The 18739-nt window shown below is 37.2% G+C and overlaps 1 protein-coding gene across 1 annotated transcript in view; it reads right to left on the bottom strand.

The window, feature by feature from the left end:
- The window catches only part of ldb1b (LIM-domain binding 1b), a 59370-nt gene extending 58746 nt beyond the window's left edge, over nt 1–624 (bottom strand). The window contains exon 1 of the mRNA XM_062032807.1: nt 479–624. Coding sequence (XP_061888791.1) covers nt 479–512 — 34 coding nt within the window. The 5' untranslated portion in view covers nt 513–624. The remainder of the gene's footprint in view (nt 1–478) is intronic.
- Between the last annotated feature and the right edge of the window lie 18115 nt (nt 625–18739).

Here is an 18739-nt window from a genome sequence, read left to right as displayed (position 1 = left end):
ATATATATTGTATGTATATAAATAAATCTAGAGCTAAATAACACACCCTTATTGTCTGTGCCGCCTACTCCCCCCTGTACACAACAATTAATCTACAAAAACAAATTGGCAGCACTAATAATAATCAATTGTGTAATAATATCATGTGAAATTGATACATTTATATGGTTTCAAAGTTACAGGCGGTCTTTTAAGGGCAACGTGAACATGACTTGACAGACTAAGTTCAAGGGAGCATGAAGTAAACTCTCTAACATGTGCTGAGTGATATTTTCCCCGATCTTACAAGTGAACCTAAAAGTGAGACCTGTTGAGTGTCATTTCATCACAGCATAATAATCACGTGGAAAGCGAGCTGATAATTCATCGGAGCGTCAACAAAGCCGCAACAAAAGCAGTCGGGCGCCGACATTTCTTTGCCATGTGACGTGCTGCTGAATCAGCTGTGCGAGAGGCCAGAATGAAAAGGTCATCTTACCTCCCTCCGTCTCTAGCTGTTCGGACATGGCCATTTTGTCACCCGTAAACACACCGGGACTGCTTTACACTGCTCCAGCTCACTCTAAGTGTGCCTCTTCATGCCTCTGCCCATATCTCCACTGTCCAGACTATCAGCTCGGAGGCAATGGGGGGGTGGTGGTGGGGGGGTGCTTCCACTCACTAGTCAACAGGAAACCGAACGGCACGAACGTCTGCCTTGGTTCTGATAACCACTATCCCATTGCACCTCTCTTACCAACATCTGTGGTCAGCTGACCGATCCAAAATGACTTCATTATGATGGTGTTTTTTCATTGTGTGGGGAGCAAACTCAATGTAAACACTAAGGGTGCAGTAATGTACGGCATTTTTTAAAAATATTAATGACAAGAAAAAGAATATAACTCAATTTCAGGTTCAAAAATTGTTTTTCAAATACTTTTTAATTAGTCGTCCCTCTAGGAATTCGAGATGATCGTGCCTATTCACGCAACTTCAACCAATCCCCGCAAATTTGTCCGATGCCTGGAACTTTCTTGCACATTTTGGCCAATCAGCGTGATTTTCACTAATTGAATTGGTCTCTGAGCGGCACTCTAACGCACGCATCAACTGTCTAATTAAAGCGTATGTGTCTTTCTTGTGTAGACGAAACATGAACATCATGTAATATATCTACTTTTTATCACTCAAACCCATCCCCCGTGTATCTCAGACCTATTTCCGGTTCCTGTCTACAGTGCCAACCCTTCTGTGTAATGTACTATACAAACATTTACTTCCTAGTTCACAAGTATTTATTTATATATACACTACCGTTCAAAAGTTTGGGGTCACATTGAAATGTCCTTATTTTTGAAGGAAAAGCACTGTACTTTTCAATGAAAATAACTTTAAACTAGTCTTAACTTTAGAGAAATACACTCTATACATTGCTAATGTGGTAAATGACTATTCTAGCTGCGAATGTCTGGTTTTTGGTGCAATATCTACATAGGTGTATAGAGGCCCATTTCCAGCAACTATCACTCCAGTGTTCTAATGGTACAATGTGTTTGCTCATTGGCTCAGAAGGCTAATTGATGATTAGAAAGCCCTTGTGCAATCATGTTCACACATCTGAAAACAGTTTAGCTCGTTACAGAAGCTACAAAACTGACCTTCCTTTGAGCAGATTGAGTTTCTGGAGCATCACATTTGTGGGGTGAATTAAACGCTCAAAATGGCCAGAAAAAGAGAACTTTCATCTGAAACTCGACAGTCTATTCTTGTTCTTAGAAATGAAGGCTATTCCACAAAATTGTTTGGGTGACCCCAAACTTTTGAACGGTAGTGTATATATATATATATATATATATATATATATATATATATATATATATATATATATATATATATATATATATATATATATATATATATATATATATATAAATAATTATACCTATATACTGTATACACATTTGTACATATATACTATATACTTGGGGTGTGGGAAAAAATCGATTCGAATTCGAATCACGATTCTCACGTTGTGCGATTCAGAATCGATTCTCATTTTTAAAAAATCGCTTTTTTTTTTATTTTTTACATTTTTTATTTTCTCTTTTTTTTAATTAATCAATCCAACAAAACAATACACAGCAATACCATAACAATGAAATCCAATTCCAAAACCAAACCCGACCCAGCAACACTCAGAACTGCAATAAACGGAGCAATTGAGAGGAGACACAAACACGACACAGAACAAACCAAAAGTAGTAAAACAAAAATTATTATTATCAACAACAGTATCAATATTTGTTACAATTTCAACATAGCAGTGATTAAAAATCTCTCATTGACATTATCATTAGACATTTATAAAATAAAAATAAAATGAACAATAGCATCGCATCTCATAAGCTTGACAACACACTGTGTCCAATATTTTCACAAAGATAAAATAAGTCATATTTTTGGTTCATTTAATAGTTAAGACACATTTACATTGTTGCAATCAGTTGATAAAACATTGTCCTTTACAATTATAAAAGCTTTTTACAAAAATCTACTACTCTGCTTGCATGTCAGCAGACTGGGGTAGATCCTGCTGAAATCTTATGTATTGAATGAATAGAGAATCCTTTTGAATCTGGAAAAAAAATCGTTTTTGAATCGAATCGTGACCCCAAGAATCGATATTGAATCGAATCGTGGGACACCCAAAGATTCACAGCCCTAGTATATACATTTGGATATTGAGTTTTTTTTATCTATATTTGCCAGAAAAACAATCCAATACATATCGATTTGCAATGCTAACCTGGCAAAGAGGTAGTAGCATCTACATGACAGAAATGCTGACATGTGATGATAATCTCCACCACTATGGATTGCTCTCAACAGTTCACAAATGCTCTTAACGTGTGGCGGTAAATGTGTTGAAACATAAATTGATGTTTTAAAAAGGACAAACATTTCCCAAGTGCATAACATCCACATATAATGTCTGCATCTAGTGGACAATAAGGTGGTGTTTCTTTCTGTAATTATAATTAAGTATTTTTTAATTATCACTTAGAATTAATTCGACATAATTATTACATAATTTGACAATGAGATCTGAGTGTGTGATTTTACTGCCAAGGAACACTTATAACACCGATAGCCAATTCATAAAATCACAAAAGTAAGCCTCAAAATATGGCAACATTTTAGGCATGTTAGGCCGCAACAATGACAACAAAAAAAACCTGCAAAATCCTAGAGGGACTGATTAGTTTTATGAAACTGAAAAACATTTGTGGTCTTGCTTGTATACTTTTATACGAAATATGCCAATCTGCGGTGTGATGTGCACTGCAGAGACAGGAGGGAGGGAGCAAATAGGTAATGATTTCCGAATAGAGAGAGTGCAGAGGAGGCTAATACGGGCACATAGTGCAATAAACATACCTTTAAAACGCACGTAGTGTATTGTGGCCATCATTAGTCACCAAGGGATTGTTTAAATTCACTTCAGCTTGCTTTTAGGAAAGTTGTTCGAACAATAGTCAATACTTCACTAAACTCAACTGAACTGAACAACACAATGGAGAGCCACAACAAAGAATTCTGACTTAACAATACAATGTGCAGAAAAAGTTGATAAACACACAAAGCACAACAAGGCAATTATTACTCCCACGGTAGCGACAAGCATCCAATTCCAACAACCGTCTACAAAAAAGTGTAGCAGTGCACCATTGTTCTCCATGAAAAGATGTCAATGTGTTGTAAAAGTCCTTGATTTATTATAGTTGTTGTTTTTTCCTCTCAGTAGAAAAATGGTAGCATACTGTGAGCCTCGCTGTACGACAATAATCCAATTATTGTTAATAATGATGTCACACTTACTAAATATTGCAGTGATTACATACTGTTAGAGATGTCCGATAATATCGGCCTGCCGATATTATCGGCCGATAAATGCTTTAAAATGTAATATCGGAAATGATCAGTATCGTTTTTTTAATTATCGGTATCGTTTTTATTTTGTATTTATTAAATCAACATAAAAAACACAAGATACACTTACAATTAGTGCACCAACCCAAAAAACCTCCCTCCCCCATTTACACTCATTCACACTCATTCACACAAAAGGGTTGTTTCTTTCTGTTATTAATATTCTGGTTCCTACATTATATATCAATACAGTCTGCAAGGGATACAGTCCGTAAGCACACATGATTGTGCGTGCTGCTGGTCCACTAATAGTACTAACCTTTAACAGTTAATTTGACTCATTTTCATTAATTACTAGTTTCTATGTAACTGTTTTTATATTGTTTTACTTTCTTTTTTATTCAATAATTTTTTTTAAATTTATTTCTCTTATTTTATTTCATTAATTTTTTTTAAAAAGGACCTTATCTTCACCATACCTGGTTGTCCAAATTAGGCATAATAATGTGTTAATTCCACGACTGTATACATAAGTATCGGTTGATATCGGTATCGGTTGATATCGGTATCGGTAATTAAAGAGTTGGACAATATCGGAATATCGGATATCGGCAAAAAGCCATTATCGGACATCCCTACATACTGTATATACAATGGTACCTCCACTTAGGGGTGGCCGAAGCTAATTATCTTTTAGGTTGCAAGTTATGAGCCGTAGCTGGTCTGTATTTATATAGCGCTTTACTCTCCCTGGAATCATACCCAAAGCATTATACGTCATTGTGGAGGGAGATGTTGTCAGCGCTGCCTGCAGGAGCAAAGGTCACCGCCTCTGTCCATGGTGCTGAGGACAGAGCACCATTAGACGGGGGCGTGGCAGTGCTGACGGCGAGACACAGCTGGCAGGTGATTAGATTTCACAGGTGGTACGTGTTAATCAAATCATCTGTTGTCTTTAACAGTAAGCGGCCGGGAGCAGGTGTCAAGAAAGGGACTATGGGTTGTTCGTTTTCCCGAGTTGCAAGGAAGGTTGGAGTGGACAAGACGTGCAGGTAAAGACATATTTATTTTTTTACACTAACAAAAGAAACAAAAGGCGCGCACAAGGTGGAAGTACAAACTTGGTTAAGAAAACAAAATGAGCGCTTGGGCAAAAAAACTATGAACATGAAACAAATAAACACTTAATGTGACCAGAACACACAAAACTCACGTGGAAAGAAACGAGCAGCATGAAAACTATGGCAGCATGACAATGGCATGAGTAGTAAGGATATCAGATAGCATGGGTGTCAAGGAGGTAATGTCGCCAGACAGACTGCCTGGCAACTGCAAGCTTAAATAATACCGACATGATTAGTGACAGGTGCGCGAGTGCAAAACGTGAGACAGGTGAAACTAATGAGTAGACGTGGAAACAAAACAAGCAAGAGTGCACAACCAGGAACTAAAAAGAGTCAAAAAAACAAACAGCACATGGCCAAACAAAAACATGATTAACAGACATGACAGAAGGAAGAGAGAGAGGATACGGACGTGACTGAAAGGTCACGTTCTACTGGAGAGAAAAACTTTTGTTGAAGCATTATTATTAAAACCTTGTTAAAACCTGCACGCTTGGCTCCTGTGCCGTGTCTGACAGTGGGAATGTTAGGCAGCAACTTCCAGTCACATTCACCCATTTACACACACATCATTCACACACACATTCACACACTGATGGCGGAAGCTGAACCATCAGGAGCAAGGGTGAAGTGTCTTGCCCAAGGACACAACAGCCGTGACTAGGATGGAATCGAACCTGGAACCCTCAAGTTGCTCGCAAGTGAGTTTAAAGGATTTTCATTGAATTAAAAAAAAAAAAATAATCAAAAAACATAACTGAGTATGTAGCCGTCTTGGCGAAGCAGCACAGTGCAAGCGTAGCATTGCTAGTCTGCACCATTGAGAAGCTTCAGCTAAAACAGGACATTTATCCATGACAATTTAGAGAAGCTGCTGAGGGTGTGTTTGACGGAGAAGCAGCTCGAAGGAGATACCGTAGAAGTCTGCTCTAAAAGACAAAGGCTGAGCATTATTATTACATTATGTTTGTAATACATTCTATTCTATTGTTTTTTATTTGTGATCAAAAAATATTTTTTCTTACAAAAAGCAGGTGACATTTTAAAATTGTGGTGTTTTTTGAGGCCCGACCACAGATTAAATATATTTCAAATTGTTTCAATGGAGAACATGATTTGAGATACAATAAACTCATTACATATTTCTGCTAGCAATATATTGGCAACATTCGGACACATGGAAACAGGCACGGGCCAGTCAACTCCGTTTATAAAGTATTGTATCTGAACTACAGTATAGCAGTGGTCCCCAACCACCGGATTGGTACCGGGCCGCACAAGAAATTAAAAAAATAAAATAAAATAAAATACAATTATTATTTTTATTTTTATTTTTATTAAATCAACATAAAAAACACAATATATACATTATATATCAATATAGATCAATACAGTCTGCAGGGATACAGTCCGTAAGCACACATGATTGTATTTCTTTATGAAAGGAAAAAAAAAAAAAAAAAAAAATTTTTTATTTTATTATTAAATCAACATAATTATTTGTCCGCCAACAGGAAATAAAGACAAACAGAGGAAAAACTCAAAACATAACTAAACTGTCAGCGACAAACCTGACAATTGTGACTTTTGTTATTAGTGTTCTTGAAAAAACGGAACCCAAACACACGTACTATACAGCAAATTTTTACAGCTAAATGTGTATATATAATTTATACACACAAACACATTGGCCCCCCCAGACACATTTTTTCTCTCAATGTGGCCCCCGAGTCAAAATATTTGCCCAGCTCTGGTATAGTACTATATCGGATAGGTAATGTGTTCTATTTTTAGTTAAGAAAATTGTAAAAACCATCGGAATCATTCAGAAAATACATTTACAGCACAGTTCAATGGAAAAATATATATTTTATGTCTTCATTATTTTTTTTTCTATTTTTCATGATTACCTGCCTCTGCAAAAACATTTTTTTTGTTGTTGTTCATATTGTTACATTGTTATTAATATACAGTTTAAAAACTCAGGGAATAAGTACTTGGAAACATGCAGAAAAAGGCTTTGGTGGCAAAAAGCCAAAGGATGTGATGGAGAGCCAACAGTGGCTTTTACTTTTGTTTACTTACCTTGCACTATTGATTTTATTTTGCTCAATGTGACGTAAAGTGTTTGCTCCTATTATATTGTTGTTAAATTGCTCATAAATATTTTTGTGCCTAAAAATCTTTGTCCTGTCTTATTCTGATTATAAGTATGAGGCTAAATCAGTAAAATGATTGAAAGACATTTCAAGCAAAAAGTGTCAATATCAGTATTGGTACATACTTATATCCCATAATGTTGAAATATTGAAATTCAACAATTTGGTGCATTTGCAAACAGCTAAAATGATGTACAAAGCAAACTATAACCTGCTACCCAAGAGTGTACAACAATTCTTCTCAACAAAAGAGGAGAAATATAACCTTAGAGGAAAATCTCATTTAAAACATGTGTATGCACGTACAACACTTAAAACCTTTAGTATATCAGTATGTGGAATTAAATTATGGAATGGATTAAGCAAAGAAATCAAACAAAGCACCAATATGATTTAGTTGAAGAGATTGTTCAAACTACAAGTGTTCACAAAGTAAACATTTTTAGATAAAGATTAATTATGTATATAAATATGTGTTTACTTACTATGGTGTATTATTTATTTATTATGTGCTGGTATTCACTGTTCTGTTACAGAGAACAAGGAAATGGGATAACATTGCTATGGTATGAAAAGGGGTAGGATTAAATAAGCTCAGTTTCTTTCTACTTCTTTTCGGACGTGCTGTAATGAAACAACTGGAACTATGTGATGCATTACATTGTATCGTATGCATGTTCCAAATAAACTGAAACTGAACTGAACTGAACTAAACAGTCATCCCTCGCCACATTGCCCCTCATGTATTGTGGCTTCATCACATTAAAAACATTTTTGGATACCAAAACATTTTTATTCTACAATTTTTTGTTCCTAAATTAGACATGTTCAAGCATAAAATGGCTTAATGAACTACAAATATCAGTACTAAAGTAGTATTGACCATATAGAGGAGAGCAAACCAATAAGAGAGCACTGTTCAGTATCGGGGCCACTGATTACTATATTGGATTGTAAAGGTGACTAAAGGGTGCTATTTTATGTCTAGAGGGCTCCCATAATGTAAAAAAAAATATTTGGCAGGTCATTAACCATTTCTGTAATACTCTAGCTGTGAAAATATTAGAAGTATAATGAATGTCTGGAGCCAACTAAGCGAGATAAATGAGGGACAACAAATTTGCTTATCGCCCAGCCCATAGGCGCCGATCTACATTTCTGCCAGTGGGTGCTCGGTGTGTGTGTATTAAAAAAAAAAGAAGACATTCAGCGAAGTTAAGATCCCATATGATTTGTGGCTTTATTATTTTGTAAAACGGACCAAACTCGCCACAAAATTAACTACAAGAAGATTGATTTTTTTTAAAGTTATTTTAAAGATTGAAAGTTGCCATCAATCCCACGTGTGTGCTCGGCATTGTCCGTGGGTGCTCGGGCCCCGAAGCACCCATGGGATCGGCGCCTAAGGGCCCCAGCCCTACCATATGTGCAAGACCGTGACAAAGTACTTTTATTTTGAAGTAGAGTATTTTATTTAATGAAGAAACTACAATTACAATAAATACAATAATAACAGTAAAATTACTTTTTATTATATTAAACACTATATAGTATGTTGGGCCTTATTTATTATTCAGCCGTTACATTAATGACCATTATGGAAAGCTTTATGCAAATGAGTATCATAAAGACATTACGTGTGCCTATATCAGGGGTGTCCAAACTTTTTCCACTGAGGGCCGCACACGGAAAAATGTAAGCATGCGGGGGCCATTTTGATATTTTTCATTTTCAAACCATAACAATTTATATAGATTTTTTTTTTTTAACCTTTAGGGCTCCCGGGGACCATAAAGGGTCTCAGTCATTAAAATGTTAAAAATAAGTCAAATTATTATTATTATTTATTTAACGCTTTCAGTAAATCTCTATATTAATTTCAGGTTGATATAAAGTAAAAAAAAAAAAAAAAAGGTTTTATGCCTTTGCTGTCAAAGACAACTTTTTTTTTTTTATAGTAAAACTGAAATATGCAGTATTTAGTAATTGGAGCCTTAAAAGATCAATAATGCAGGACACCATTGATTTTAATTCTTTAATATTTTTGAGTAATCACAGTGAAAAGTTAAATAAAATCCTACTAAATATATTTGGGATCCAAAAGGTAAATAAAGTGATACACTTTTATTAGTTTTTTTTTACTTTTAACACTTAAATTACGAGATCAACTTCAGATATATCCGTCGATTTTACGTTTGAACTATTATTTTGTTTGTTTTATGCTCTTTTGTCAAATAAAACTTTGATGTTTTTATATGGCAACCACACAATATATGCAATATTTTTTCCACATAAAACATTTTAAAGTGATATTTTTTAAGTAATAATTCATTATAACATAGATTTTTAGTCTTTTTTTTTTTTTGCAATGGCAAAAAAAAAGAAAAAGAAAGACAAAAGAAAAAAAACCAGCCTGCATGGCAGCTTTGTGTCAACATTGCAACTTTTTCTTGTTAGATTTCACCTCATTCCACTTTTTTAAAATGTTTTTTTACATTTTTTTTTTTTTAAATTTTTGCAATTTTTGCAGAATGTGTGGCGAGCCGGTAAACAATTAGCTGCGGGCCGCAAATGGCCCCCGGGCCGCACTTTGGACACCCCTGGCCTATATGCTGCAGGAAACCTCACTATGCTTGTATACATGCTCTGTACATTTTTATTCTACAACTCTTTGTTCCTAAATTAGGCATGTTCAAGCATAAAATGGCTAAATGAACTACAAATGTCAATACTAAAGTATTATTGGCCATAAAGAGGAGAGCAAACCAATAAGAGAGCGCTGTTCAGTATCGGGGCCACTGATTGGCTCAGCCTCAAGCAGCATTACTATATTGGATTGCAAAGGTGACTAAAGGGTGCTATTTTAATGTATTAAGCAGATCATTAACCATTTCTTTAATACTTTAGCTATGAAAATGTTAGTTGTATAATGAATGATTCCTACTGTGCGGGGATTCATTTATTGTGGTCATGTCTGGAGCAAACTAACCAAGATAAGATTTTTGGATTTAGATTTAGATTAGAGTTAGATTTATTGGTTTAGGGTTAGATTTATTGGTCCCCGTTGGGGAAATTAATTTTCACTGCCGTACATTTAAACGATAGACATTACACATCACAAACAAAAATAAGAAAAAGACATCATACATGACCAACACATTTACAGGCTTGTATTAGGGCAGCTATAGCTGCAGGGATAAGGCTTTTCCAGAGGGACAACAAATTTGCAGCATCGCCCAGCCCATCAATATGTGCAAGACTGTGACAAAATACTTTTATTTTGAAGTGGAGTATTTTATTTAATGAAGAAACTACAACTACAAACACCTTTTTTGTGGTAAAATTATTTTTTATTATATTTAACACTATATAGTTTGTCGGGCCTTATTTATATTCAGCCATTACATTAAAGACCATTATGGAAAGTATCATGAAGACATTACGTGTGCCTATATGCTGCAGAAAACATCACTTTGCTTCTGTATTGAGGACTTTTAACATAAATATACACATACTGTACATATGTACAGTATGTACAGTATGAAATGAAACAAATTTCTAGATATAATGATTGATGATAAATTGAACTGGAAATCTCATGTAAAAAATAAACAACATAAAGTAGCAATAAACACGTCCATCCATCCATCCATTTTCTACCGCTTGTCCCTTTTGGGGTCACGGGGGGTGCTAGAGCCTTTTTCAGCTGCATTCGGGCGGAAGGCGAGGTACACCCTGGACAAGTCGCCACCTCATCACAGGGCCAATAAACATGTCAATAATGAACAAAGCAAAACATATTCTAGACCAAAAATCAATCCATATTCTCTACTGCTCACTAGCGTTACCCTATCTGAGTTATTGTGCAGAAATATGGGGGAATAACTACAAAAGTACACTTCATTCATTAACAGTGTTACAAAAAAGATCAGTTAGAATAATACATAATGTTGAATATAGAGAACATACAAACACTTTATTTATTTAATCGAAAATACTGAAATTCCACGACATAGTGAATTTGCAAACAGCTAAAATTATACACAAAGCAAACTATAACCTGCTACCCAAGAATATACAACAATTCTTCTCAACAAAAAAGGAGAAATATAATCTTAGAGAAAAATTTAATTTAATTTAATTTGTACGCACGTATGACACTTAAGACCTTCAGTATATCAGTATGTGGAATTAAATTATGGAATGGATTAAGCAGAGAAATCTAACAATGTGCTAATATGATCCACTTCAAGAAACTCTTCAAACTTAAAGTGTTTACAAAGTACAAAGAAGAAGAACCATGATAAACATTCTCAATTTATTTCATCCATCCATTAATTTTCTAGATAATCTTACTCATCTCACCATATGAAATATAACTTACTTCACCAATTATTATTTATTTATTTATTTTTATTGTTATTACTTATGGAGTCTATTGTGAATAAATTGAGAACAGGAAGTGAACAAAAGTTTTAGCAACTGCTATGTAAAAGAAAAGGGGGTAGGATTAAATAAGCTCTGCTTCTTCCTACTCCTTTTTGAACATGTTGAATAGAGAAACTGGAAATGGTGATGCATCATGTTGCATGCATGCATGTTCCAAATAAACTCACACTCAAACATACACACAGTGCATACATACATACATACATACGTCATCAATGGAGAAGACCAGAATAGCTGTGACGCAACCAGAGGCGGACTGTGTGACTTTTGCTCGGCGCGCCCTCGTGTGGCCGCCCTGTGTAACTGTGTTTGTTTTCATCCTGATGGAGGACAAACATCATGTCTGCCACTTGCTTAAATCAGTACTCAGGATTCGGATTTGCAGACAAAACCACAAGGATGGCACCTGAAAATACGAGCTTGTGTTAAACAAAAAAAAAATGCATGATGTGATGATATATGTATGTAATTGTGCACATGTGGCTTAGTCTTTGAGTGTGCAAGTGTGTGTGTCAGTGTTAACTGACAGCTGTGTGAGGAGAATATGACAGTGGCCTGATGCTGCGTTCTCTGTTCTTTGGGAGCCATTTTGTCTGTCTCTGATCGCAGAGTCAGGTCTGCCCCCCCCCCCCCCCAGCCTTCCCCTCCAGCCAATCACGTCAGCGCTCAGCCTTGCAGAAAACACAGAAACAGTCTGATTTCTCAGCCTCTCCCGCCCTCCTCCTGCACCCCTGCAGCCTTCATCTCCCATTTGCTCCTCATCCCTCTGTCACACTCGCCTATTTCGGCCCTCCCTCTGACTCTTTCTTTCCCGAATCACATCTTTCTGCACTCCCTCTCCCCCCCCCCCCCCCTTCATAATCCCCCCGCCGCTCCTCCTCTTCAGGCTGGCTTGTTGTGCAACCCGTTTTCAAACAGCTAAGCCTTTGTGCCTTTTTTTTTTGTGTGTGTCTCTCGCCGTTTCAGCCAAGGCTGCGGTCGTTACTCATTTTCCTCCAATCAGGGACGCCGTGTGACCCTACACGAGAGGGCAAAGTCCCTCCCCCTCCGAGTTCTCACCCTCGACCTCCCCATCTTTCCCAGCCAGCCATGCAACATACGTTAGCAATCACAGAGCGAGTGGGGGCGGGGGGAGGATGAGGAGGATGTGAGTGAAACAAGAGGAAGGTGAGGCCTGGGGGCAGGGATATGATATAAAGGTCAAAAGATCGGCGAGACTAAGGAACAAAATGCATGGCGGCGTCACAAATTCTACTGCATCACACATTCCGCTCAAGTGTGATGTCACCCACATGTGCACACGCACACACATTGTACACTCGAGCACAAAAGAGCCCACACAAGAAGGAGGGGAGGGTCCCTTGACGTTCAACATGGCAGTGGAATGTAAACAAGCAGGAGGGGGAGACTAGCTATCACCTGTGTTTTGATTCCAGCGGGCAATGGTCAAGCTGTGTCTCATTTAGAGAAATTTGGGGGTGTGCATTGGACTATTTAGTCTTTCCTTAATAAACGATGAGGTGAATTCATTAATTCATCAATTGTTTAGTTTTTTAATCTTCATGAGTTTTTAAACAATAACAAAAATGACAAACAAAGATTTTGATTAGGGATGTCCGATAATGGCTTTTTGCCGATATCCGATATTCCGATATTGTCCAACTCTTTAATTACCGATACCAATATATACAGTCGTGGAATTAACACATTATTATGCCTAATTTGGACAACCAGGTATGGTGAAGATAAGGTCCTTTTTAAAAAAAATTATAAAATAAGATAAATAAATTAAAAACATTTTCTTGAATAAAAAAGAAAGTAAAACAATATAAAAACAGTTACATAGAAACTAGTAATTAATGAAAATGAGTAAAATTGACTGTTAAAGGTTAGTACTATTAGTGGACCAGCAGCATATGTGCTTACGGACTGTATCCCTTGCAGACTGTATTGATATACACTACCGTTCAAAAGTTTGGGGTCACCCAAACAATTTTGTGGAATAGCCTTCATTTCTAAGAACAAGAATAGACTGTGGAGTTTCAGATGAAAGCTCTCTTTTTCTGGCCATTTGGAGCATTTAATTGACCCCACAAATGTGATGCTCCAGAAACTCAATCTGCTCAAAGGAAGGTCAGTTTTGTAGCTTCTGTAACGAGCTAAACTGTTTTCAGATGTGTGAACATGATTGCACAAGGGTTTTCTAATCATCAATTAGCCTTCGGAGCCAATGAGCAAACACATTGTACCATTAGAACACTGGAGTGATAGTTGCTGGAAATGGGCCTCTATACACCTATGTAGATATTGCACCAAAAACCAGACATTTGCAGCTAGAATAGTCATTTACCACATTAGCAATGTATAGAGTGTATTTCTCTAAAGTTAAGACTAGTTTAAAGTTATCTTCATTGAAAAGTACAGTGCTTTTCCTTCAAAAATAAGGACATTTCAATGTGACCCCAAACTTTTGAACGGTAGTGTATATTGATATATAATGTAGGAACCAGAATATTAATAACAGAAAGAAACAACCCTATTGTGTGAATGAGTGTGAATGAGTGTAAATGGGGGAGGGAGGTTTTTTGGGTTGGTGCACTAATTGTAAGTGTATCTTCTGTTTTTTATGTTGATTTAATTTTTTTTTTTAAATTTTAAAAAATGATACCGATAATTTAAAAAAAAAACGATACCGATAATTTCCGCTATTACATTTTAAAGCAAATTATTGGCCGATATTATCGGACATCTCTAATTTTGATTGAAAAACTATCAATCTAATCACTGTAGTATCAGATGCTATACTTTGCATCGTTTTTGATTGATTGATTGAAACTTTTATTTAGTATATTGCACAGCACAGTACATATTCCGTACAATTGACCACTAAATGGTAACACCCCAATAAGTTTTTCAACTTGTTTAAGTCGGGGTCCAAGTAAATCAATTCATGGTACAAATATATACTATCAGCATAATACAGTCATCCCACAAGTTAACCATGAGAGTATATACATTGAATTATTTACATTATTTTTCGGAGTATAAGTCGAACTGGAGTATAAGTCGCACCTGCCGAATATGCATAATAAAGAAGGAAAAAAAACATATATATAAGTCGCATTTTTTGGGGAAATTTATTTAATAAAACCCAACACCAAGAATAGACATTTGAAAGGCAATTTAAAATAAATAAAGAATAGTGAACAACAGGCTGAATAAGTGTACGTTATATGAGGCATAAATAACCAACTGAGAACGTGCCTGGTATTTTAACGTAACATATTATGGTAAGAGTCATTCAAATAACTATAACATATAGAACATGCTATACGTTTACCAAACAATCTGTCACTCCTAATCGCTAAATCCCATGAAATCTTATACGTCTAGTCTCTTACGTGAATGAGCTAAATAATATTATTTGATATTTTACGGTAATGTCTTAATAATTTCACACATAAGTCGCTCCTGAGTATAAGTCGCACCCCCGGCCAAACTATGAAAAAAAATGCGACTTATAGTCTGAAAAATACGGTACATTATTTACATTATTTACAATCCGGGGTTTTTTGACCAGAGAGGAGATTCTGTACTGTTACTGTCGATACTTGTATCGATCTGCCCAACTTTGTTCACTGTGTGTAGTGTAACATGTTTAGCAACTCTTCATTCTCCAGCAATAACATGTGCAATAAACATACTATGTTGAGGCGAGGATTGCTGATTTGGACCTGGCTTTGCGCTGTAGAGGGACGTTAGCCGCTAGCTAAAATGTACATTGCACTGTGGACGCGTTAGTTTGCTTGTCGCTGTCACATATACAACTATATTGCCAAAAGTATTTGGCCACCCATCCAAATGATGAGAATCAGGTGTCCTAATCACTTGGCCCGGTGTATAAAATCAAGCACTTAGGCATGGAGACTGTTTCTACAAACATTTGTGAAAGAATGGGCCGCTCTCAGTGATTTCCAGCGTGAAACTGTCATAGAATGCCACCTGTGCAACAAATCCAGTCGTGAAATTTCCTCGCTCCTAAATATTCCAAAGTCAACTTTATTATAAGAGAAGTGAAGAGTTTGGGAACAACAGCAACTCAGTCACCAAGTGGTAGGGTAGGCCACGTAAACTGACAGAGAGGGGTCAGTTTCATTCCAAAAATTCTGGTTTTATACTTAGCAAACTCATCCCGGGTGTCACGTCGGGGTTTATGCAGCTTACTGCGGGGTTCGTTCTCCCGAAATGCAGACGGACCACTCCGGACAAAGCGTGCAGGTAAGAACATGATTTATTCTCAAAAATAAAACAAGCAAAAGGAATAATGTGCTGATCGCACTCGAAACTAAGCTACCACTTAGCATGGACTAGAAACAAGCTAAACTTACGTAAACAAGGCTACCACTTAGCATTGGCTAGGAGACGAGCAAAACTTACGATGACAGGTTGCATGAAGCAAACAATGACGCCAGCCGACCGACTGGCAAAGGCAAGCTTAACACGCGAAGTCCCAGAGAAGGGTCAATTGACACTTTTACCTAGAAAACACACAAGAGGGTCATTTGACCCCTAGTCCCCCCTGTGGACACTCCTTTTGTTATGAAAATGTGGCTGTTAGTGGCACACGGCAGGGGGCCACTTGAGCCTGTGTGGGGGAGGGGACCTTACAGCTCAAGCTTTAGTTCTGAGGTAGGTTGTGTGTGTTTTTGCAAGGATCAACAGAATGAAGGGATCAACACTCTGACATTTATTGTTAAAAAAAATACAAAACAAAACATATTTACAAAGAATGAAAAAGCAACTGTTTTCCCAGTTTTGGTGTGGAGGGTTGTTGCAGAAGCAATTGTTATTTTTGTGTGCCAAAAATAGTTTAAAAAAAAAAATTTACAAAGAAAAAAGCATATTTACAAAGAATGAAAAACCATGTCCATGTAAACGTGACTGACATACATTTGAGCAGTCACTCACAATCCTGGCACTGCCATTGCTCCTTTCGGCATTTCCCACATGTATAATTTTTCTGTCTACCTAGACAAACTGCCCCTAACAGCCTCATTACCATAACAAAATGAGTGATTAGTGTATTCGGGAAAAGCGTCGGGCCAAATGACCCCTCTCTGGGTCTTCTAGGTAGACAGAAAAATGCTGGGACTTCTAGTGTTAAATAATGCCTCTGATTAGTGCTCGGGTAGCAGGTGAGCGGGCGAGCACTAATCAGAGACAGGTGAACACAATGAGCAACCAAAACAAACTCAGAGGTGCACAAACAGGGATTAAAGGAGTCCAAAACTAACAGAAAATACAAAACATGATCCGGACCACGGATCATGACACCGAGGGCCGGATAAAACCTGTTCTTGGGCCTGATCCGGCCCTCGGGCTGTACGTTTGACACCCTTCGACTAAATCCTTAACAGTTAATTGATTGAGCTACTAATGAGCTAAAAATAAACCATGCTGAAAAGAGACCATTCGAAACATCAGCCGAAAACATGATGAAAACAAAAGTGGAGGCCCGCCACAGAACAGTCGGACGTCTTTTAGGGAAATTTCCATGACCATGTTGATTAAGTATGCAATCTGACCGCAAGATAGCCAAGGACCTATTCTAAACAAGAACCCCCGCCTCGGCTGTGCAAGCTTGTTTAATGGCTGAAGCGGCGGCACCATTTGCTGTGCGGAGATTGGAAACACACGTGCACCTTTAATCACAGAGATTTAATCACCAAGCCAATAGTCGCTTTCTGTGACAAAGCTTGGCTGGTTGTTCACGGTTCGGGATGAAAACCCTGTTGTCTCTGCACTGAAGTAGCAGCCAGTGAAATAGTTTCCAAACCACAAACATGAGAACATTTAGTCTTTCGCTCCTTCTCATGATTAAAGCTTGCGGCTCAATTCTCCCGTTTTTTTGACCACTACAGTAACTGTGGTCTGCTAGTCAGGAGGGAAAGTAGAGGCCACGTCAGGGTGATACTGCACCCTCCAAGAGACTGACTTCCACTTCTTGTTACATGACAGTACAAGCAGTGGTGTGCCAGCAATACCTTCTCTGCTGGCCTAACATAACCAGAAGTCATGATCATAATTAAAGATAAAAGTATTTTTTAATTTACCTGACCTAAATATCCAAAAGTATTCACATTCTCTTTGTTATATTACGCTCGTTCCATTGAAGTTGTTTTTCTTTTTCTTTCGTTCTTTCTTTCTTTAGTCTATTTCGAACATGAACACACTTATATCATTTCACTTTAAATCATGTCTAAAAAGGAGTAGGAAGAAGCAAAGCTTATTTAATCCTACCCCTTTCCCACTTCAGTGTAACGATCTGGGCGCATAGTGATGCGGGGGTCGTTCTCCCAAGATGCAGACGGACTTCGGACACAGCGTGCAGGTAGGAAAATTATTTATTATAACAAAAAATCGGGCAGGGAAAAAAGTAAGTGTGCACATAGCACTGGAAGACAGAGCCAAGTTGAGTCTAGCGTGGAAGCTAGTATATCAAGAGGAATCAAAAAACTAACCGTCTTTACCAATCGCGAGTAACAAACTAGGAAGCCAGACCGACTGACCGGCAAAGGCAGGATTAAATAGTGCTCTGATTAGTGCTGGGGAAACAGGTGAGCGTCCCGAACACCTATCAGAGACAGGTGAAGACAATAAGCACCCATGGAAACAGAAAACAAACCTAAGGGTGCACAAAAACAAGAACTGAGGGAGTCCAAAAAACAAACAGAACATGATCCTGGCAGCGGATCATAACATTCAGAGAGTTTACAAATATATACGTTCATTTACTGACTTCTTTTTGTAGCCCAATGACATCCATGAATGATTAATACAGCAGTTTTTGTAATAGGCCTACTGAAACCCACTACTACCGACCACGCAGTCTGATAGTTTATATATCAATGATGAAATCTTAACATTGCAACACATGCCAATACGGCCGGGTTAACTTACAAAGTGCAATTTTAAATTTCCCGCTAAACTTCCGGTTGAAAACGTCTATGTATGATGACGTATGCGCGTGACGTCAATGGTTGAAACGGAAGTATTCGGACACATTGTATCCAATACAAACAGCTCTGTTTTCAT

Source organism: Entelurus aequoreus, linkage group LG22, assembly GCF_033978785.1.
Source record: "Entelurus aequoreus isolate RoL-2023_Sb linkage group LG22, RoL_Eaeq_v1.1, whole genome shotgun sequence".
Taxonomy (NCBI): domain Eukaryota; kingdom Metazoa; phylum Chordata; class Actinopteri; order Syngnathiformes; family Syngnathidae; genus Entelurus; species Entelurus aequoreus.
This window is presented reverse-complemented; position numbering and strand designations above follow the sequence as displayed.